Here is a 24,740-nt window from a genome sequence, read left to right as displayed (position 1 = left end):
TGAATCCCAGGGCCCCATGCACTATACAAATGTTCTACCAATGAGCTACATCTCCAGCCCTGAAAATGAACATTTTCTTCATACAATTATGAAATGGGGAAATCCATCAATTTTGAAAAGAATACCACTCCTATGTTTAAGTTTTATTGTTTCAGAAGAAAACTATAAAAATAAATTCAGCAAGTTTTTTCTAGTACAACAAAATATATTAACCTTACTTATTTTAAAAAGTAGTACTACTCATGCTTTTGACAGAAGATAAAAATCATAAATTTATCCCCATCAAGAAGAAGGCAAAAGAAAAATTATGGTGTCTTTGTATAATTTTTTTAAATACAAAAAATTAAACTAATTTTATCTCCTACATCTTTTAGAATTTCATTAAATCTGAGTTTTGCATCCCTAAAATAAAGTCAATACAAATTTCTAACTCTGTCTTCCTACATTAATGGGTGTGAGGCACACATGTCTAATCCCATCACGATTAAACAAAAAAAATAATGAGTTCAAAGCCAGTTTAGGCTAAATGGTCCTCCATCACTCCCCCGAGAGAACAAATGGCCAGCAGAACCAGGGCCTCACCTGCCTTGTAGCTCTGTGATCTGTAGACGTCCCTGAGCTCCTTCATCAGTCGATCTGATGCTTGCACTGACCCAGACACTGCACCCTGAAACAACACGTAATTAAAAGCTTAAGATATCAGAGTCTGATGTAAAACTTTACAATGACATTGGGGAAACAACATTCAACATTAAGAAGTAAAGATGTACCACACAGTAGTGGAACTACCTTTAATCCCAACTGGGAGGCAAAGGCAGGCAGATCTCTGACTTCACGGCCAAACTAGTCTACAGAGTGAGTTCCAGAACAGCCAGGGTTACACAGAGAAACCCTGTCTGGTGGGGGGGAGGGGGGAGGAAAGAAAAAGAGGGGAGGGAGAGGGGAGGAAAGAAGAAAAAGGAAAGGAAACGAAACGAAAGAAAAGGAGGGCAAGAAGCTCAACTGAATAAAGAATTATGAAGTAACAAGAAAAACAAAAATCTGAAGACATGTCTAGCTTGTTCATATCATGAGGATGCCTCACAGTATGCCCAGAACACCGCAGATTCTGTTATAGCTTAGAGTTCAGTATGAGTCTATTTCAAACCACAACTTCTAAAAATGTTAGAAGGTCCTCACCATGACACGGCATGGACTGAAACAGGATTCCAGTTAATAAGACAAGATGTTACACTTGACGTCTAGCTACATCATAAGAAAACAGCACACTCTCTTCACACAGCTTGGTTTTCCTTCACAGCACTGGGACATTTCCAAAGATGAAGCTGAATGCAAATTTTTTTCATTAAATAAAAATGAAGATTTTAGACTGAGAGGGCTCAGCAGGTAAGGCAGTTGTTACCAAGTCTGATGACCTCAGTTTGCTTCCCAGGGCCCACAATGTACAAGGAGAAAACTGATATCCACAAGTTGTCCTCTGATTCATGTGTGTGCTAGCGCAGGCACCCTCCTCCCATACACACATGCAAAAATAATTTTTTTAAAAAAAAATCACAAAGCTTAAAGTTTGTTAAAAAAGTTACAAAGGTCTATTTCCCAGCTATATGATTCTGAACTAGTTTTTTTAATGTATATATGTATGGTATACATGTGATCTGCATACCTGTAGCACACTCATGTGTAGGAGCAAATGTACATGTGTACTCATGCATGTACAGGCCCAAAGCTGATGTGTGCAGTAGATGGTTCTTGATTGCCTTGCAACTTATTCAGTGAGGTAGGATCTTTTAATTGAACTACAGTCTAGTGTAACTAGCCAGCTTGCTCAGGAGATTCTGTTTCTGCCTTCTCAGTTGAGAAATATAGGCTGGCCACAATACACTTATGTGGCTTCTAGGGATCTGAACACCAACCCTAACACTCTCTGCTCGGAAGCAACCACTTTAACCATTGAGCCATCTCCCAGTCCTTGAGCTGGTTTTAAGCCCTGGTTTTTGCATCTATAAAATATGAAGGGTGCCTAATTCCTACAACAGCTATGAAGATTCTATGAAGATTAAATGGGAAGGTAATATAAAGCACTTAAGTCTTATATTATCATGTCAGAGTATCCAATAATACGTAGCTGGTCTAACTATATAAAGCATACAAACGAGAGCCCATCATAAGACATAGCAAGTAAAGTATTAGTTCAGATGCTACAAACTTACTTTAATAATAAAGATGTGGGCTTAAAATTAAAGTTCTCTTCAATAAAAGTGCCAATTAAATTAGCATATGAAATATGATTGAAGGAAGGATAAGACTTTATTTGTTACAATTCTTGATATTAACTTGCATAACAAGTTATTCACAGTGTTTGCCCACCGGGCCCTGACATCATGGAGTTTAATAAGCTGCTCTAATTCAGGGCAGTAGGTGTCAAATAACCAGAGTACCATTACATACTTCCCTTGTCTGGGCAACACACACACACACACACACACACACACTTACTTACTTCATTTTTCGTAAGTTATCCAAAGGCTATGCACTGTTTGCCTACATTTTAAAGCTGAACAATCTGAGGCCACACAAGCGTTGTTTGTCACCAAACAATGAACCTCATACTGCTATGTTGCTTCTCACAAAAGGCATGATAAATCACCTGACATAGTGGTGCATACCTTTAAGCCCAGCACTCAGGAGGTAGAAACAGGCAGATCTCTGAATTGAAGGCCATCCTGGTCTATGCAGAGTTCCAGGCTATCCAGAGCTACATAGTAAGACTTTGTAGAGCGTGAGGGGTGGGGTTAAGTAAATCCAAAGAGAAAAATTACTTCTGGGTTGGTTAAACATGAAAGACAGAGGTCAGATTAATGGGGAGACAGAGTCCCAGTAATACTCTGTAGGAGGCTGAATCTAAACATACAGAAACCATGGTAGGGGAGCAAGTAAAGAAGCAACAATAGGATGAAAAGAGGGGTTTTCTCTAGGTTCGTTTCTGTCATTGTGATAAAAATACCCTAGCAAAAACTAACTTATGGAAAGAATGGGGTTTATTTCAATCTACAATTCCATGTCACAGTCTATCACTTTGGATAAGCCGAGAAAAGAACTTCAAATAGGTAGTCATACCACACCTACAGTCAAGAGCAGAGAGAAATGAACGCGTACATGCTCACCCACTTGCTTGCTTGATTGTGGTTTGCTTTTGTCTTCTCTACAAAACTCAAGACTCCCTACCTAGGGAATGGTGTCACCCAAAATAGGCTGAGTCTTTCCACATCAGTTAACTTAGTAAGACAGTTCCTTGACAGGCATGCCTACAAGCCAATTCAATGTAAATAACCCCTCACTGAGATTCTTCCCATCTTAATTCTAGGTTATATCAAGTTGACAATTAACCATCAGAGGATTATTATATAGAGATAGCAGTATATGTTTCCAAGATATGAAGAACAGATGAACAGGGTAGAAAGTAGCTGTCAACAATCAGGAGAAGCATACTGGCCAGGGGCTCCGCTTACAAAATGCCCTCGCTCTGTTCACTGGCTTTGTGGGAGCCTAGGCAGTTTGGATGCTCACCTTACTAGACCTGGACGGAGGTGGGTGGTCCTTGGACTTCCCACAGGGCAGGGAACCCTGATTGCTCTTTGGGCTGACGAGGGAGGGGGATTTGGTTGGGGGAGGGGAGGGAAATGGGAGGTCGTGGCGGGGAAGAGACAGAAATCTTTAATAAATAAACAAACAAACAATCAGGAGAAGCAGCCTAGGTCAACAAAACAAATGACTGAATCCACCACTTAAGGCTGGAAACAGAGGACAGTTGAGACTGGTATATTAATGAATTACCCAATTATTACTTGTAACTATTTAACCAGAGTCCACGTTCTAGATACTTAGTCACACTTACATTTAAATGGTCTTGCCTTTGAGTCTTCCTAATTTTCTCCAATATTGCCAAATTTTCTTTTTCAATCCCTTCGTCCTCTGACTTTTTCCCATTAATAGGCTCTTCTTCCTTCATCTCATAGTGATCCAAGTCTTCTATATCCTACAAAGAAAAAAACAGGCTCATTCAGGTTTCTCTTCTTCGCTAGTGAAGAAGCTAGACAAAAGATAATTTTGAATGGAATAAAAAGAGTAAAAGAAAGGAAGGCTGCATCTACTCTATGAGGACAAGGAACCCACATTCCATTCCGAAGTCCTCTTCTTCAATGCCTTCTGTTAGGAGGAAAGCAGGGTTAATACAGCAGGTTTCACAGCTTCATAAAGTCATGACTATTGCCAAATATGCCATCTTTCAAAATCTATTATGAGGAACTTCTCAAACAATCTAGTGACAGGTGTTAAGAACTTCAGCTATTTATACTTTGTTCTAGAAACCTGACCTCCAGTATTTTATTCTAAGAAATGTGAACACTAATTTAGGCTTAACTACATCTACTTCGTTCTAATAATTACAAAAAAAAAATCTACACATACCCAAAAAAAGCAAAACAGTTAATTCAGTGGATCATCTATCATATGGTCATTAAAATACTAAAAACAACCTAATTCTCTTTATTTTTGAGACATGTTCTTATGTAGCACAGGCTGGCTCAAACTCCCTATGTAGCTAAAGATGACCCAGATCTTTTGATACCTCTATGTCTCCTGAGGCTAAGATTACAGGCAAGTGCCACCATGCTGTTTTATATGGTGCTTGGGGACCATATGGTGTTGTGGACCATATGGGTTATATGGTGTTGTATACTGTATGTTGGCAAAAGTGTCACACCGCACAACAAACCTCACTCAAGAGATTTATTGGGAAGAAAAGAATCCAGGAGCCTACCTGTAGGGTGAGAAGCAGCTGCAGACTGAATAGGGTACAGAGCTTATATAGGATTTGGGAGCTTTCCAGGGTGGCTTGGGATTGGTGGGTTTTTGCAGCCTGACTCTGTGGCAAGCACAGAAATTGGTGGGATTTCAAGCCCTGGTCTTGGGGTCAAGTCAGGGTCAGGGTGTTTTTCTTTGGATCAGTTCTCTGGTCTAGTCAGGGAGCCGGGTATTTTTTTCCTTGGCCCCTTTCACTGCACACTGTTTTATGTGATGCTCAGGGACCAAGGTCAGTACTTTAACAGCCAAGCTATAGACAGACACATAATTATTTTTTTTCTATCAATTAAACACCCGGAAATAAAAAAAAAACATGGAATATATAGAATCTCCATGCTATCAAAACAAGAACTGAAACAGAAAATGCTAGAAAGGCTTTGAGATCTACATTTAGTGCTTCAAATTATCTGTGGTAAGCACCTACGGACTTCTATAATCGGGTGATGTGGTAATGAGGCGACCGCCACAGATAGGTAAAGACCCTCCTACATCAGGGTGAAGTTTTCAAAAACGGAATTTGAAAAATATCCGCAGACCAACAACTCTCCCAGTCCATTCTGCTCTTTCCCCATTTCATCTGCTCTAACATATACAAAAATCTATGCCCAAGCTTTCTGACCCTACTGTTCTCAAGCATCTGCTATTCTAAGATACAGTCACCAAGACCTCTGCAGCAGTCTTTATTCAACACTTTGGATTGCATATTTTTCCTGCAAATTGGACTGAGGTTAGTGACTATCTTCAATCCAAAACAAACCTAGTGGTCTCCTTCAGCCCTTTACATTCTATTCTTGACAGATTCTGCACAGGGCTTCATGTCCTTAAGCTTCTCTCCTATCCTATACTTATTGTCTTCAAAATTTCAATGACTGCCTCCTTAGGCTATATGGCACCCTCCCCCGAACTCAACTCGACCTCAACTCATTTCCATCCACACACTTTGCTTGAATTTTAATCAGCAAATCCGAAATATACCTTATCTTTCAATATTCACAGCACTCTATTCTCTGCTTATGGTCTCCTGATCAACAACCTTATGAAACAAAAATGTTTGTCTCTTACTCTTTGTCTTTTCTATCCAGTTATGTACAACAACAGAACTCCATCTCTCCTCTCCCTTAGAGGATAGCATCCAGTACCCTGAATCACACCACACCCAACATTACCCATGTTAATTCAAATAAAATGAAAATGTCATCCTTTTTACCTGTCTTAATCTAACATCTCCTAAGTCACTTCCCTAAACATCACTGTTCTCTATAAATCTTTTTGGGTTGTTTTTCAAGAAAGGGTTTCTCTGTATAACAGTCCTAGCTGTCCTGGAACCCAGAGAGCTGCCTGCCTCTGCCTCCCAAGTGCTGAGATTAAAGTTATACGCCACCACTCAGCCCTGTCAATCTAATATTATTTTTCTGTATACCGAATGGGACAGGAGGAAGTTTAATGCTCTCATGCAGTTTGTTCCACCAGGTTAAAGTGCAAGAAAACAGTAAAGCAAGCAGTCTACCAACCATAGTCAGTCTAAACGAATAATTTTAGGAATTATTCTGCTGCCAGATACAAAAAAGTGACTACTTCTTTAGCTTTGAAATATTCTCAAAGTACATTTTAAATAGATTTTTTTCAAATAAAGTCTGAATAAATTATAAGATCCAAAACAAAACCCAATTATTTTAAAGGTCATGAAATTCATATTCATTTTATCTGGTCAATGGAGGACTGGATCTTTGTTTCAAAACCTGAATTTAAATTCAAAGCTTCGAGGTCTAAAACTCTTTTGGTGACTGATAATTACTTAATGCCTTGGAAAGTTACTCTAAAATTTGTTATTTGAGTGTGTCCTCTCCAAAAATCAGGTATGGTGATATGCTGATTTTAAAGAGACCTTCCCTATTGCTGACAACACCACATACTTGGGAGCTGGATCTCACCAGGAGCCTCCGTCCTGTCTACCCTCCATGGTTCCAGTAAATACTATGCAAGCTGCCAAGGAAGTGGAGCAATTAAAGCAGCCCTCCCCAAGTGCAAGGCACAATTTCAATTATGGCAAAATATGCATAAAGGTGCAATAAATGGCATTCATATGTTGGAGGCAACCAACAGCTGTCTATCTAGATGAAAGGCCCACTCAATAGTAGAGTAATCGTGCCTGGTACTAGACACCTAGGCGGCTTTCCTGGAACTAGTGAAGCCATGTACTTTAGAAAAAAGTGAACTACTGCAACTTTACTAAATCAGTGTAATTCCTTACTATATTCTAAATCATCTTTTCCTCTTACCCACACATGTAGCTACCACCCCTCATGAAAACAGCCGTTCTTTACAGCAAATGGGGACCATCAAAGAAAACTATGACTGGACACAATGCAAAGATCAATGGATCCTGCGAAGCCCAGCCTCAGTGGAAACATCTGTATCACAGCTCCTGCATCTCTGGCTCAGGGAACATCACAGAAAGGGGGGGCAGAAAGACTGTAAAAGCCAAAGTAACAAAAAAAATCCATTGTGAAAGTCTCTCTTAAAAAGAGATTAATAAAAAAGACTAGAACAATGACAATATTAATGGACATGTAAAATAGAAGAGGAAAATTTTCAGGGGTTCCCACTCCTAGACAAAGACCTACAAGCAATTACTGACTGTTGGGAGAGGGAAAATTATATATATATATATATATATATATATATATATATATATATATATACACACACAAACAGCATATATATATACACATATACATACATGTGATACACATACATATACTCATACTCAGCAAATATACATACTTGTGCAAACACATATATTCATATATACCAATAATAAAGAAAAAGAAGCTATCAACTTTGGAGTGGGAGAACATGGGTGAGGTTCGAGGGAAAGCAATGTTATTCTATTTCAATTAAGATCACAATAAAATATAAAAATTGAAAAGATTCAAAGAGTCAGGCAGTGGTAGCTCATACCTTTAATCCCAGTACTCACAAGGCAGAGGCAGGATCTCTGAGTTGGAGACCAGCATGGTATAGAGCAAGTTCCAGATAGCCAGGGCTATACAGAGAAACTGTCTTGAAAAACAAATGGTGGAAAGAAATATGGCCTGTAACAGAAGTCTCCTTCCTCAATGATGAAATCAAACCCTCTATAAAGGAAGCTGAACAGGTCATTTGGCTAGGGTGTTCTCCACTTCTGATTTCTACCCTTTGAAGACACAGCATGGAAGTCCTCACAAGACACTACATGCTAGCTAGCACTCTGATTCTAAACGTCATAGCTTCCAGAACTGTGCAAACATTTATTACCCAGTCTTGAGTATTCTAATTCCAGCAGCACAAAACAGACTAAAAGAAAGTCCTTTATTTTCAGCAAGCAGTCCCTGTGATATCCTTGAATTTTCCTTTCATTCAAATATAAAACTGTGTATGTTTATACTGTGTTCGTGTGGTTATGGAGACTAAATGTGTTGTGAAATATTCCTTTAAACTGTATGAAGATGTTTCACTGTGATTGGTTTAATAAAGAGCTGAGTGTCCATGAGCTAGGCAGGAAGAGATTAGGTAGGACCTGGGGACAGAGAGCTCTGGGAAAATGAAAGGAGGAAGATCAGCCAAACACAGAGGAAGCAGGATGGGTCAAATGGAGATGAAACAAGCACATGAAAGAATATAGATTTTAAAATATGAGTTAATTTAAGTTTAAGAGCCAATGGTACGAGCCTAAGCTATGGCCAAGCTTTCATAATTAATAATAAGTCTCTGTCACTTTTTGTGAGTTGGTAGCACAAAAGGAAAAAAAATCCATTTATAAATGGCATCCAACAGGGGGCTCAAATATCCAAACACAAGGCCCAAGAAAGCTAAGAAAAGTTCTAGACAAGGAGCTGAACATAATTTCCTAGACCAACAGTCTCTCTAGCAGGCTGATGCTTAGCAGCATAGAGCGGCATGGCTACCAGCTGCTGCCTGAGGCTAGAGCCAGCTGCCAGTGGCATATACCAGTGCCATGTACTAAGCTGAACCATGCAGTGGCTGACATAGCAGTTTAAGATTTGTCTCACATCACACCATCAGAGAACAATACAAACGCTCAGTAAAGACAGATCCAGACCCGCCCCCCAAAAAACCTCTAACTATAGTGTGTTTTAAAAAATGTGTGTATGCTTTAAAAAATTGGGTATAGACAGCCATAGAAAAAAATAGTTTATAAATAATAAGATAAAGTCTTTAAAGAGAGAATACAACAATATAAAAAGGATTAGCCACATAAAAATACAGTGTGGATCCTATATGGTATCTTGTTGACTTTAAATTTTTTGACTGCTAATAAGCAAACATTAGCTGCTGAGGCACTGGATTATGAAAACTCCTAAATTAAACCAAACTATAAATTTAAAAATGTCTTCCACTTCAAAATGGAAATCAAAAAATATGTTGTATTGGAGAATAGGTTATGCTTTTATTTCCAAGAAAATGAAAAGCCAGCTATCTAGAATAATAAAGAAATTCAGGTTAGTAGTTAGTCACCTATAACAATCAAAACTTGTAGTCATGTTAGGTATGTTTTCAAGGTCAAACATATATTTTAGATAGGTGGTTTTCAAACACTTCAGAGATCTACAGAATATGGCATTTAACATATTTAATAATGTAAGGCTTTTCATAACAGTGAGACATGTCTGCATCAAAGAACCTCCATATGGAGTTTGCTTTCTCTATGGGAAAAGGTAGCCCCTGGGCAAAGAAAGTTCCCTTGCTTCAACTGCTGGCAGTATGCTGTCCAAACTGGACCAGCAGGACACAAAGGAAAGCATCTGCCTAACTTTGCCAAGATAGGGTAGGACAGTCCTTCAAAAATTTCCTGCTTCACAGAGAAGTCTGCCAGATATTCTAGGCCTGTAGGCCAAAGATAGATGCCCTAACATTGTAGAGGAACCTTGGATGACTGTCGGGAAGCCAAACATCTCTGTTATTTCAGTTTTGGAAATTGCTTGCTCTGCATTTCTTGTTTACTCGGGCAATAGTATATCCTTGTGGGGTCTTTGATGGGGTTAAAGACAGATAGTTATAGTTTTCCTTAGTTATGCTAGGTGGTAAACTAGGCACAAAACTTTGGACTCACCACGATAATATTAATAATGTGGTATTTTCTCTGAATTTGCCAAATGCCAATGGACTGGGCATTGTAAATGTAATTTTTACCTGACAATTGTTCTTATCTTATATAATTTTACTATGTTAGTGTTAAAACCTTTCCTTTTTATTTAGACAAAAAAGAGGAACTATAGGATGTTCCTTTACACTGTGTGAAGATGCCTCACTGTGGTTGATTTAATAAAGAGTTGAATGGCCATTAGTTAGGCAAGAAGTGGTTAGGCGGGACTTCCAGGGACAGAGAGCTCTGGGAAGATAAAAGGAGGATAGCCAGAAATTTGCTATAGAGGCTGGGCCAAATAGAGATGAAGTAATGAGCACGTGGAAGAATATAGATTTAAAAATATGGGTTAACTTAAGTTGTAAGAGCTAGTAAGGACAGACCTAAGCTAAGGCCAAACTTTCAAATTAGTAAATCCTTTTTTTGTAAGCTGGGGGCCCAATCATTCTTACCAATTTTCAGTCTTCCTCAATCACTCTCTACCTTATCTTTTTCAGACAAAGTCTCACTGAGTCAATCTAGCTGACTATCTGGCTAAGAGTCACAGATTCCCCCATCTTTACCTTCCCAGAGCTGGAGTTATAGATGCAAGCCATACCACCAAGCTCTTTCTATTTTAAACATGAGTTGCTGAAATCTGAACTCAGTACTTTACTGACTGAGGCATCTTCCCAGCTGTAAACACAAATGTTAAACTTAGTAGTTCTTCCTAAAATTAACCAAACTATAAGCTAAATACTATTATTAAATATAAAGATTTTTTACTGCCCTCAGATAAAATAATTTGTTCAAAGGCATAACTTAGTTAGATGCAAAGCCAGGGTTTAGAAAGTATATCCCATTTGAAATACAAATGTTATTCAATATTAACACTACTTCAAAAAGGAGATTTAAGAATTACTAAAATGTGTCAAACACTAATATATGCATGAGCTGTGACCCACTGTGATGTATAGATGAGCTGGTAAAGGCAACTGCCTGAAAATCTGATGACTTGAGTTCAATCCTTGAAAAACAGAGAATGGACTTCCAAATGTTGCCCCCTGACCACTAAGTGCATGCCATAGCACAAACACACAGACCAAAAATAATAAAAATTAAATGGAGAAAATTATAAATATTCATGGAATATTATTCTTATATAAATACCTACTTCAGCCATCTCCTCCTCTTCTTCCTCTTCTGAAGTTACCTCTTCAGTTGTCCCATTCTGAAACAGAGAAAGAATGTGCCAAAGCTACACAGAACACAGACACACAGAACACATCACAAAGCTGGCCACCATTAACCACTGTCACTGCAGTCCCATGAGCAGAGCTTAGATGCCTTAAGAATTAACAAAAGCAATCAAATATAAAGAAAATTCAAAAAATGTTTACTTTTATAGCTATATGTATATGGTCAAAGGCTTCTGCATATAATAAATGCTCCAAATTATTATTTCCTTTATCTATCTACTCCTTTAACCTGAAAAACCTTAATCTTTCAATAAATCCACCTGCCTTACAATCTTTATTTAAAAGGTCAGGTAGGTCACAAAGAAACAGACACTATAAGGCTGTGACTGAAGCGCCGGTCTGCCTGGGATGAAATACCTCTCCTAAGACACAGTTTACTATTCACTTGCACAGGAGTCAAATGGGGTTTAAGAAAGGGTCTTTATAAACAGTAATACATGAAGTCTCCGGCCAGAGCAAAGTTTGCCAGCTCTCAATATGGAAATTTATATTCATAAAGGTGGGTTTAGTTTGGAACTAGATATCTAAAATATCAAGAAACTAGGACCAGAGATCAAATCAGACCAACCAGGACCCTCAGAAGCCTCAAGGTATATTGTTCCTAGATGCTCCAAGAACACAAGTCTTAAGCGGAAAAAAAAGTTCATTGTCACAGAGCACATTACTCTTCAGTGAGCTGGAAAATGTGTACAGGTATAGACAGCATAAGCTTAGGCCTGTTTTAAATCCAAATCTCTTTAAACACTTATCATTCCTTTCCTTGGGACTAAATGAGAAAAGTAAGCAGTTCCCAAAATTATTGTGGTTCACCCTTTTCTTCATTTCCAAACCAGATTATTTTTGGTATCTTTTCAAAAACAAAAAGAAAACATAGCCACCCAAATAATCCCAAGGTCCCAAATACAAGTCTGAGTGACCGAGGGTGAAAAGCATTTTTGAAATCTAATTTCAGAACCTATCCCAAAGTATCTGTCTTCAAATACACTTTAATGCAAGACTTAGAGATCATTATAGAAAGCCACAACCAATCAAACTGCAAAGAACAAACAAGTGAGCTGGTCGTGTCCAGCCCTAAACGGCAGCCTACAACACAACTCATGCATCAAGGCTCAGGCATAGCAAAGAAGGGTCAGTAAGACTGTAAGAGCCAAAGAAAAGAAAAAGAAGTTTGCTATGAGATTTTGGTCCCCTAGAAATATCACAGAGGCCACATTCATGAAGTCTTACCATCATGGCTACCTAAGTAAGCTCTGAACATGAGTGACACCAACAGAAACATTAACGTTGAAGGGGCACTGACAAAGAACTATCGAACAACAGGAGAAATAATCCTCCCCACGGAAGAGCACAACATGGTCTGCCCTGAAAAACATGTACAAGTGACTAAACCAGTATTTGTCTAACATTTTATAAGTGAGTAAGATGAGCAATACTCTTTCCTAAAGGATTGGTAATTTGACAAAAACACAAAGCCAATTAGGCACATGAAATCCTAAGGCCTTCATTTGAACATGTTGATAGGCTTCTTTCCAAAAGCAGACTGAAAACACACACAGTAGGGCAAGCCTGTGAACCCAGCAGGGAGGACTGATTTGAGTTCAAGGTCAGCTACTTTGTGAGTTCTAGGATAGCCTGAGCAGGGGACAGAAACTCCAGTCTCAAAACAAAAACAAAACAGGGTTTGGGGGAGGTGATGGACTTTGATAAAAACAGTATTGCTACATTAGAAAATAGTGTACAGACCCACAACTACAAGACAACAGCAGACATAAAGCAAATGGATACTATTGTTACTAACAAAGTTTTAGCCAACCTGGCTGAGAAAGCCACAGGAGTCTAGCATGAGCAACTGCTAAGTTAAGGTGTCTCACTTAATATTATCGCTCTATTCTACAGGAACCGTATCTATTCTACAGGAACCATATCTAAACCGATGGCCTCTCAACTACTACATGTGTTAAAACCAAAGAGAAAAGAAGAAATCCTTTCAGTATAACTCAACACAACAGTGGAATTTTCTAGCAGACTCCGGAGTTGGAAGCCACAATTGCCAGGACTGCCCCATCCTCTGTCTTCAGGAGAGTACGGGTTCTACATACTGGACAACAGAGAAAAGTAACTATCCTGTGGACAGCTCTATGGGCAACTGTACTAACTGATGCCATACTTTCCTAAAATGAGCAAATAACCAAGTACCACAAATAGAAAACTGATCCTGAAAGGTGCCACACGGAAAGGCCAAACAAGAGATCTAAGGCAAGGCAAGACAGAGCTAAAGTCTTACTGAAATCATTAGCACTGTTGAGAACAAACCAAGAACAAGTTACAAAAAAAAAAAAAGACAAGGTAGTCTTGGGAAATAAAAAACATTTGAAGAAAAACAGTAAAAAGCCACAGAGCTCCTCTAAACAAAGCATTTATAATGAAGACAACCAAGCTGACAAGAGTATGAAGAAAGGAGATGAGTGGCAGCCTGAGCAGTTAGAAATAAAGCATTTGAGAGATGCAGAGGACAAAAATATAAAGGTCTAATATTCATCCAGAGAATGAAAGGAAGAGACAAACGGTGGCAAGATCTGAGAAAGAGTTTATCGTATTAAGTGACTCTGGATACTCCAGAGAAATACTAAAAAGCAAAACAGAGTCCACAGTTACAGAGGAAACCAAACCAACATTCTGACAGGAACAATGAAACACACAGAAATAGTTATCACACAGTCACTAGAGTTTCATCTATAACAATAAATATAAGAGGTAAAAATGTAAATAACTGGGAAACCCCCAAAAAGAACTTTGAACTCTGTAACTAGCTCCATCAGAAAGAGCTGTGTGTGCTAGTGGATTCCCTATACAACACACTAAAAACTGACACCAAGTATACAACACTCTCCATGCACACCATACACATCTCCATAAACCAAACCTTTCTAGGAAAAACAAGGCTAGAATGTATTATTTAGGGGTCTGCCTGAGCAATAAGAGCAATTACACCAATAGCACAGTCTACATAACTGTTGATAATGCAGTTGAGGTTACATGTACTTATGAACAAAAGCAAAAGTAGCCCCCAGAGTCAGCTGAAAGAAAGTTTTGTCTAGATAACTCTTGTTTTTTGTTTTTTAAAAAATAGACATTCATGTCCTAGCAAAGCAAAGTAACTCCTACATATGTGCCCCAGGGAAATGACTGCATAGGAGTATCCAGAAATACAAACAAAATAGATAATCCACAATAAGATTCTTCCTAAGGTGGGGAGGGGGGTGCTGGCTAGAAACAACCTAAACATCCATCAACACTCAAATGGCAAATAGGTAAACATTCTACCTGAACAATGAATAAAAAAGGAATTGAAAAAGAAAACATGAACTACACAGTGTGACTCTTAACATGGAGCTCAAAAACAGGCAACACTAAATTACACAAGAATGGACACATGATGATAACAGCAGAGAAGATGGCTAGCTATGCAGACCTGAAGGAGTACAATGAAGGCTTCTGTTCTGTTAACAACCTTCCAACTCTTCCCCTGGGGTAGCTGAAGAACAGCTCCCAGGGATTCACTGTAACCAAACATTATGCTAAGCTTAAAGTTTCCATATTTTCAACATATGTTGTATTTCATACTATAGTCTTAATAGGCATGTGACTAGATGGTGGAGCAGACCGATGACATACTAGCTATTCAAACACACAAAAGTGTTAACCTTGTTCACATGACGTCAACCAGCACTCAAACACAATATACAGCTTTGCACTGTGTTAAGACGTTGATGTTAAGAGCTGAGGAGATGGCCCAGTGAGTAAAGCCCTTGTTATGTAAGCACAGGGCCTGAGTGGGGATCCTCACTACCTGTGTCCAAGTCAGACATAGCAGATCACTGGACAGCAGCCTCACCTACTGGATAAGATCCAGGCCAGTGAGAAGCTCTGTCTCAAAAAAGGGGGCTGAGGGCCGGAGAGACAGCCATTTAACAAGAATTAGCAACAGACTGGATTAGGTTCCCAGCACCCACATGGTGGCTAACAAGCCATTGCAACTCCAGTTCCAGGGAATCTGGTGCCATCTTCAGGCCTCCAAGAACACGAGGCACACAGAGAGCACTTACATAGGGTAAAAGACTTATACACATAAAAACAAATAAATTTTAAGGAAATTTAAAAGGACGGGCACCTGAGAAACACCCATGGTTGTTCTCTGGCCTTCACACAGAACATGTACACACATATACAGAGAAGCAATTTTAATGACAACAATCCAATAAAAGTAGAAGGCAGAAGGTAGAGCTAATTAAAATACAGGGGGAAGGGAAAGCGGGGGGATGAAAAAGATAACACATTATATTTTTAAAAGAACTGATTCCTCCAAGGGTCTAAGATATTAAAACAGAAAAGCCTCTGGTTAATCATCAGAATAAAACAGTTTCAGAAATGGATCAGGCTTGACCATATTAAAACCAGGTTTATCCACTTGAGCAATGTTGACATACTCAACCAGCTACTACTCTATTGTGGGGTTCTACACCTCATCACAGCACTTTAAAAGCATCCTATCAAATCATAATATACCAACAGCATCCCACCTCTCTGCTACAGCTAGGGATGACAACCCAAAATGCTTCCAGGTATTTCCAAATGTCCAATGGAAGCAAACTGCTTTTGTTTGAAATTTACTAAATTTAAACTGTATAATGGAAAAAAGACACAAAGCTTCCTAAGTCATAACCTTGACATAGAAATAGAAGCCTAAAAAGAAACAAAACCATTCTATAATCTCAGAGTCTAAGTAAAATTAGGAAAAAAAAAATACCATATCTATCCTAGCAATGTTTACTAGAAAAATGCAAAGATGATTCAAAATCAAGGCATTTTGTTACATAATTCACAAATAATCTTAGATATCTCCATGAGCTTCCTATGTACAATCAGGAGAAACAAGGCAGACTTCAAGTCCAGGATATATTGTAGGTAAAAAAATTAAACCACAGACACTGTAGAAAATAAAAGTTGAACAGATACAAAATTAAAACCTTTTTCTTATCATCTCTTAGGCTCCACTAAATTACAAAAGAATAAACATTGTATAGATAAAAAATATAAAAAAAAGAAAAGGGAATGGGTCTACCAGGAGCGGTAAGACTCCATCGCCCTTAGATGGCTGCAAACAGGAACTAATCAATGGAGAAGCTGCAGGTCAGGGGACAGCAATGACAAAAGCACATCTGTAAAGCACCCTGAAGAAGATACCGCATACACCGCCAACAGGGACAGCAAGCAAGACAGAAGCCTACAGACTCACATACAAAGCATTCCCACCTCCACCTCCTTACGCAAAACCTGGGGAAGATTTATCTGTCAGACAAAAGTGCACTCAGTACTAAGAAGTAGGAAAGTAGGGGGAAGAGTGGCTGAGAATCAGCATAATGCTATAAGGTCTTGACTATAAGGAATGCCAAATCATTCATCGGTACAAAAGAAAAATATGTAAAAAGCAATTAAAATGTGAATGAACAAACAAAGAATACAAAAATATTTCAGGACAGGCTTTACAATGTATAAAACAAGACATAATTAAACTGAGAAAATACAAGTAAATAGAAAATAGAGACACCAGAGAGGACGAAAGTGTTAAAACACACAGCTTCATGAATATCACACCTAGACAACAAATACAGACTGCTATGAAGAAGGGGTTATCAGAAGCTCCTGATCTCAGGCTCACATTCAGAAACTGGAGAAGAATCACTCCCCTGGCATTCAAAGCCTGTGGTGTCCCAGCCCACAGAGAACCCGGGCTGGTCTGAGACTTGCTTTAACTCACAGACTGCTGGATCTGTTCCAGGTTGAAGCCTTAAGAATGTGCAGAATGCCCACTCTTGTGTTCTTGGAGAGTTCCGAAGGACCTCGGAAGAAACAGAAGCCTTCTGAAGAGGCCATTGAGAAATGACGCCACGTACAGAAAGAAACCATGTGAAGAAATGCCAAAGATGCCAGATACACGAGGAGTGGGGGGGGGGGGGCGCAAAGAAAAAAGAAGACATGGTGGACACCTGAATGCAGCTGGGGGATAAAGATCACTCTAGTTGTCCACAGCCATACTATGCTGAACGTGCATAATAATAATTTTCAAATGGAGCAGGCAGACACTACCCACCTAAACCTCGATAATCCCCCCAATAGCAAAAACTACTATTTTAAGGCATCAAGGTTTTGTTTTGTTTTAATTTTTTGAGACAAAGTCTCATTGTGTAGCCCCGACTGGCCTCAAATGCAAGAGATTTGCCTGTCTCTGCTTCCCAAATGCCCCATGGGATTAAAGGTGTACACCACCATGCCCAGCCTGTCTTCATCTGTAGGTTAGCTCGGCCTCAACAACATTCACTCTGCCTCAGCCTCCCAAGTGCTGAGTTCTACACTTGTGCCACCATATCCACCTCAAAACCATCCCGCTTTGAAAACATGTGGTAAACAGATACATATATTAAAAACAAAACTGAGGGGCTAAAGAGGTGGCTCAGCGGTTAAGAGAACTTGCTGCTCTTGCAGAGGGCTAGGGTTTGATTCCCAGTGCCCACATAGGAGCTCACAACCATCTGTAATTCCATTTCCAGTGGATCCAACAGGTTTTTCTGATTTCTGCAGGTACTACACACATATAGTGCACATACATATATGTAGGCAAAACATTCATACACATAAAAGCATTTATTTTTAAAAAACCTTAAAAGTTACTATTGTCCATATAAAAACAGTAAAAGTTGAAAGAACAGCAAGATCTTTTAAGAGAAAAAGTGAAATGGCTCAGTGAATAAAGGTATCTGATGCCAAACCTAACCACATGGGGTTAAACCCTGGGACGAAGATGATGGAGAGAAACAACTCCTGTAATGTGTGTACCAATACATACACAACGTGCACACACAAATAAAAATATAGTAAAATTAACAAAAGGAATAATACAAAAGATGTAAAGACTCAAACTAAGAAATCTAAAATCTAAAAGTAGCCAGGCATGGTGGCACAAGTCTGTAATTCTAGCATTTAAGGTGCAGACACAAGAGGGTCATCAGCCTCAGTTACATAGGGTTTTTGGAGGCCAGCCTGAACTATAAGAGACCTTGTCTCTAAAAAATGAAATCAAAAATTTAAAAGTCCAATCAGTAAATTCCAAATAATCAAGATGGAAAAGCAAAGTTAATGTACAAAAATAGATAAGAAGATCGAAACTCAAATCTGAGAAGGAATATCCTTACTAATGCCTAGCACAATGAAAGAAAAAAGACCCAAAGTTAAGGACACCATTGTAGTACTTCATTACACCAAAGAAAGCACAAATTTCCTGAAGCTTCCAGAAGTAAGATTCCGGATGGCATCAGCCTCAGCAGCAACACTGGCTAGAAGGCAACAACACACTCTTGAAATTTTGAGGCAAAATTTTCATCCTAGATGTATGACTTCATCAAACATTGAGTAAAAAGAGAACATAGCGGCAGTTAATACTAAGGATGTCCCAGACAATTCTCATGTACTTCACTGACCACTATTTCCAGAATATCCCACAGTGCTGCCAAACTATTAAAACTATTTTGTGCAAATAAGAAATGATCAGAGTGATTAGGAGAATGGCTCAAGAACCCAAGAACTTGAGCTAGTAAGCAGAACCAAGACCAGTGTGGGCTTGTTGTGAAACCCCAACTCTGAACCAGATTTTCCAAAAGCTAACTCAGAAATAAGCCATTCCTTCATGCTTTGGCTCTGATCTGACAATGTAATAAGAGACAAACACGAGAGGGAAAGCCAACAGAGATGACATGAGATCCAGGAATCAATGGATTCACTCTAGGAGAGTTTATAAGAAAGACCTCAAGGTGACAACTGTACAGTCAGCCCAGAGAATGGCTCATTAGAACTAATACAGAAGAGCCAATGGCTCCAAAGAGAGAAAACCATAGAAAGAGAACGTAACTTTAGAAGCTAAGAAGTATTATTATAAAAGACACTGAGAAACAAAACATGGTCACAGGTAAGGAAATGCCCTAACAGAAAACACCAATGTCCTGATGGCAAACTGATCGTTCATAATGAAACAATGTTTTGGAAGCATTGGATGGTTAGGTAGGTAATATAAGAGCTAAATCCTGACTTATTATAATAAAAAGTCAGTAACTGTTAGCTAAACAGATAAGTCTAGAAGTCATGAGTAACTGCTCAATTGGTGGAAATTTTCATTGCTTAGGAGAGGTAACTTTGCATTCGACCTTAAGAAGCACAGACAGACTTATGGACATGGTATGTCAAGGGAAGGTAACTGACAAGCAAACAATCAAAGAAGAAACACAAAAATCAGAAATTTTAACAGAAACCAAAATAGTGGGGTCTGGGAACAAATGCTCACCTGTCACAATAAAACACAACTCCAAGAAATGAAAAGGCTGTTTTAGTACCTAAAGCAATTTACTAAGGACACAAAACTAACTTCCAAACAGGTTGTATAATAATTTTTGAATTATCCTAGTTAATTTGTGATTAAGACAATTGATTTCAGCTCAACACTAGAGAACGTTTACTTTACCTGACCCGTGGGTAGTGGTTGATCTAGCATCTCAACATCCAGGTGCTTAGGGAGGTTATATAATCTGCAGAGTTCACATATCAACCACTTCAATTGCTGACGAAGCTACAAAACACATTTCAGTAAATAAGCATTATGTTAAAGAGCCCTTAGAAGACATTGAATAATGCTACAACTACTGTTAATCAATCCAGAAGGAAATGAAAATGTGTTCCTGCTCAACTGCAGCCTACGGATGGAGTAACAGTCTTTTACACATTTTAGAGCGGCTGGTATAAGAAAATCACTATTCTTAAAGAGTTACTACAGCTTAGTATGTCCTTACAACATGGTAACTAGAAATAACACCAACAGAAAGGCACAGAAGGAAGGTTCAGACATTGTCTAGTGTCTAGTAGCTAACATCCTGGAAACTTGCAGCTTTAGACAAGAGAACATTAGTGCATTCATAAGACTATAAAAAATTATAAAAAAAAAACCTAAAGGAAACGTTGCATGTGGATTATGAAATTACATATGCAACAGTCATATTTGTTTAAAGTCATATTTGTATAAAGACAAGTGTGACCTAGTAGATTGAGCCCTGAAATAACCTTGTATACCTAAGCTCCTGGCTTTAGTCTCCCCATCTGCAAAACAAAGAAATAAAGACTGTCTCAGGACAGACAGTAAGGAGTAAATTAAAATTAAAATTAACACTCTCCAAAAGAAAAGAAAGAAACCATTAGGAAAACTGACATAATAGAATCAGCTCTTTAAATTTCCATTTTAAATTTTGTAGGTATATATACTTTAAGGAAGTAAATAAGGCAAACTATGTTTAGACATACTTTTTATTATTCTGGGCTTTTAAATCCCAACATAGAAGATGAGCAATACTTTGATTTAGATAGGAGCTTACTACACTGGACAGCTCAGTGTCTCTGACCAAGAAAAGATACGAAGAAGAAGCAGTCTATGGAGGACTAAGAAAACAGAAACGGGATTAGAATGGGTTAAACCCAGCAAAGAGCAAGCCTTTCCAAAGTGGATAAGGACCAAGTGGACATGAGGAAGGCTAAACACTAAATCTGACCAAACAAATGTCCTCATGCTTGAAGGGAAGTAAAGGGCCCACCACTGTGGATTTGCTCTCCATCCAGTAAGTCAGAATGTGTAGTACATAATGAGATGAGATAGGGTGACCAGGACAGGATCCTGCAGGAGTACTGTAGGCGACAGCAGTGTGATGGCATCATACCAGGCAACAGGAAAAACAGGGTGTTCATCTTCCAGGAAGTTAATTTTTAATACTTCCCTCCTCTTCAGGGACTGTGGAAGAAACTAAGATCATAGGGAGGGACTTAGAAGGTAGATGGACAAGTCTTTGGTGCTTACTAGAGAGTTTATGGTTAGGGGAACGGAAGTATAAAAAAAAATTCTTAAGTTCCCAGGGCCAGGCACAGACGACCAGTATCTTTATTTCATTTCTACAAAGAGAATTAGTGAGGGAAAGCATGACAAGCTGATGGAGACTAATGTAAACTGATATTCACCTCCCACAGCACATCCAAGCAAGATCCCCTGGACACAGAGGATCTATATATGTAAGCGTATGGATTTCAAACTCTGAAGACAAACTTTGGCTAGAGCTACAGAGTTAGGAATCCCTGCAATAATAAAAGTATGACTTAAGTAATGCGAGTAAGAGAAAGCACAGAATAAAAAGATAATAAAGAGACATACCAAGGAAGAGCATCTCAGGAGACCAAGAAAAGATAATAAGAAATAGAATCAGGGAATGGTGGTCTCATAGAAGTCCCCACTAGGTTAGCAATTTGCTCAGGACAAACACATCTTGTCTTTGAATACACATCACTTATCACAGAGCTTCAGAGAAGCTAATCAATGTTCTTAAAATACTTTTCTGTGTTCCGTTAACAGCTTCCTACAATTACGGGAAGGAAGGAGTAGGCACAGAGAAAGCCAGCACTAATATGTATTTTACAACACTGTATACTAAAGAGGACAATTACTTAGTATTCTATGCCTTCTATCTTGGAATGTCCTATGTGTACTATGGGGAAAGACTGGGTGCACTCCTTGTTACTACAGTGGAGTATTTAACTATATGTCACATTTTTAAATTTAACAAATTCTTTATTGGTTGGCATTAAGTAATACATGTTCAAGAAGAATATTTCAATCACAGAAAAAACAATTTGAATAATAAAAAAAAGGAGCCACTAGATTGGGCAAGTAATAAATAAGTGTCCATAAAATAGCAGAGTCTAGACTCTAGTAAGTAAATTAAAAAGTCAAAACAAAACAACTCCTCTCTCTAGAAACCAGGTTATTATGAGAAACTGGCAGAGGCTATGAGTGAAATGTGTTGCTTTTTCCTTCAGTATTTACTTTCTATAATTAGGTCCAATGTTAACTCCTGTTCCAGTTAACTTGACAAGTCTATTTGTTTTTTTTTTGCTAGTACCAGAGATTATGCCTTGGATCCTTCATAAGGTAGGTGGGCATTTTCCCACTGAGTTACAGTTTCAACCATCTTCTTACTTTTGAGACAGGATCTCAACTTGTTGACCAGACTGGCCTTGAACTTGCAATCTCCGTGCCTTAACTCCAAAGTAGCTGGGATTTGGGGCCTGTGCCACCAGGCCTAGCTCAGAAGCAATCTGAGGAACAGGGGGCTGTGTCTGTCTTTCTTTCCCATCACCTCTGCTGGAGATGTCAACACGTACCTGCCTAGCTTTTCTAACTTACCTCCTACTTTCACGGCTCTTAAGATTTAAACTCTTTTAAAACTTTTCAAACTTAGGTTCTTCATTTTTTTTTCCTGAATTTTTTACACTTATGGAGGTTGCGGGGTGATGGACGACATGTGCCCAACACACGTGTGGGGATCAGAGGACAACTTCTCTCCTACTATATGGGACTCAGAGACTGAACTCAGATTCTCAATCTTGTAGGCAAGTGCCTTCACCTGCTAAGCCATTTCAATAGCCACAGTGTTCCGAATTTTAAGAATAAGTTCAAACCATCTATAATTTATTATGACAAGTTAAAGAATTAATGAGTCTAACTTCCTATCTATAGAAAGATCTTTCCTTCTTGAGTTAAAATATCAGCTTTACTTATTCAAATTCTCATTTGCATGACTGTTTCTAAACTTCGATTGTCTGATGGTCTAGTTCCAATATTCAATATTTTATTTCATTTAGTATCTGTTTGGATAAATCTTTTACCTTTCTAAATTTTGTATTTTATTATTTATTCTTAGAGTCATTCTGTTAATACCACAAACAAATCTGTTGGTTTTGTTACACATAGTGACACAGCTTGTAATCGCAGTACTGGAAAGGCTGAGGTAAGAGGCTTGCAAGTTCCTGGCCAGCCAGAAATACACAGCAAGATCCTGTCTTCAAAAGTCAAAATAAATAAGTAATTTTTAGTGATACTGCATTAGATTTATAAATATAAATACACGGAGGTAAATGACATTTGTAACATCTTAGACATCTGTCTTCCCATCCAGGAACATAATATCAAAGTCATTACATTCTGCTGGGGAAAAATTTGTAGTTTTCTTCATGTAAGTCTCCCACATTTAAGTTTATTCTCTAGGTGTTTAGTTTTTATTGTAATCCTCAATAAAATAACATTGTATTTTCTATCTGGTAATCAGCGACATTTGGAAAAATATATATTTTTATAAAATTCACTTCAAGAAAACAATTTAATTGCTTTTCTCTAGCTGCTCTCTTTACAGTTTATAGGGGTCTGAGAGGGTTATTTAAAAAAAAACACGATATCTACAAAGAACAATTATTTTTCCATTAGGATTTAATGAAAAAAACAAAGTAACTTCAAAAGAGATGTAAGACTACAAACTATGACCCCAACTATTTAAACACATATGAAATAGTATATGTATTTTGCTAGCAAAGAAAAAACTGGCAGAAAAATATCTATTGTGTCAACAGTGGTCATATTACGTAGAAAATTATAGGAACGCTAAATGTTCTCTTTTTGTCTACAACTTATTAGTTTTCTCACAACGGGTAACTTTCAAATTTACAAAGAATAAATAAGCATTTTTAATTAAAAAAAAGGATACTTTTTACAAGATTTGTGTGTGTGTGTGTGTGTGTGTGTGTGTGTGTGTGTGTGTGCGTGCTGTACACCTGAGTACAATGCCTATAGAGACCAGAAAGCATCAGATCCCCTGGAGCTAAGGTTACAAGCAGGTGTAACTGCCCAACTTTGGTCTTGGGAACTGACCTCAGCTCCTCTGCAAGAGTAGGAAGTGCTCTAAACTCCTGAGCCATCTCTCCAGCCCCAAAAGATAAATCTCTTTACACAGCTGTTCCCCTTTACTCCCAGATAAACATTCTACAATTTTAGTTTTCCAGGGGTAATAATCAAGGTCCACATACGCTAACTAGACAACTTTTGAAGTATTTTTTAACATGGAGCCTGGTATTCACTATTCTGCTTTACTACTGGCTACCACTAATCTCTTAGTGTTCCATGTACTGAAGAAAACCTGTTTACATAGAGCTCAGAGTTACTCACAGACCTGGATTTCTACTAGGGGTCTTGGAATGTGTGGACAGGTGGACAAACAAAAACAAACAAACAAACCTTTCTTCAATAAATTTGGCTTTTACTGCAGACTCGTGAGCCCTGTCAGCAAAGGAACCCCTAACACTAACTGATGCTATTCTCTCATGACCTCCCTTCACAGCCAGTCTATCAAAAATGTCTGCTTTGTTTAACAGTTAGAATGAAAGAAAAAAGAACCTCAATTCCTAATGTAAAAAGGAAATATATCTATGGAAAGAGGGAGATGGACTTCAAAAGCTGTAGCTAAAATTATAATTATTAAATATGCTGTAACAACTTGTGTCACGATCTAAGAAGGGATGGAAAA

General features: G+C 38.4%; 1 protein-coding gene across 4 annotated transcripts in view; it reads right to left on the bottom strand.

Annotated features, from left to right (window-relative positions):
• Positions 1-24,740, bottom strand: part of Ube2q2 (ubiquitin conjugating enzyme E2 Q2) — a 58,630-nt gene that overhangs the window by 18,780 nt on the left and 15,110 nt on the right. For 2 of the 4 annotated variants that reach the window (XM_041638536.1, XM_041638535.1), the window contains exons 3-6: positions 19,817-19,921; positions 11,163-11,219; positions 3,896-4,036; positions 583-667 (exon numbers count right to left, since the gene is read on the bottom strand). In XM_041638536.1, coding sequence (XP_041494470.1) covers positions 583-667; positions 3,896-4,036; positions 11,163-11,219; positions 19,817-19,846 — 313 coding nt within the window. In that variant the 5' untranslated portion in view covers positions 19,847-19,921. The remainder of the gene's footprint in view (positions 1-582; positions 668-3,895; positions 4,037-11,162; positions 11,220-19,816; positions 19,922-24,740) is intronic. The other 2 variants (XM_041638533.1, XM_041638534.1) reach the window with 2 other exon arrangements.

This window comes from Microtus oregoni, unplaced genomic scaffold, assembly GCF_018167655.1.
Source record: "Microtus oregoni isolate MIOR12 unplaced genomic scaffold, Mior012 000055F_ref0000237, whole genome shotgun sequence".
NCBI lineage: Eukaryota > Metazoa > Chordata > Mammalia > Rodentia > Cricetidae > Microtus > Microtus oregoni.
The sequence above is the reverse complement of the archived record's forward strand: the minus strand, read 5'-3'. Positions and strand labels throughout refer to the sequence as shown.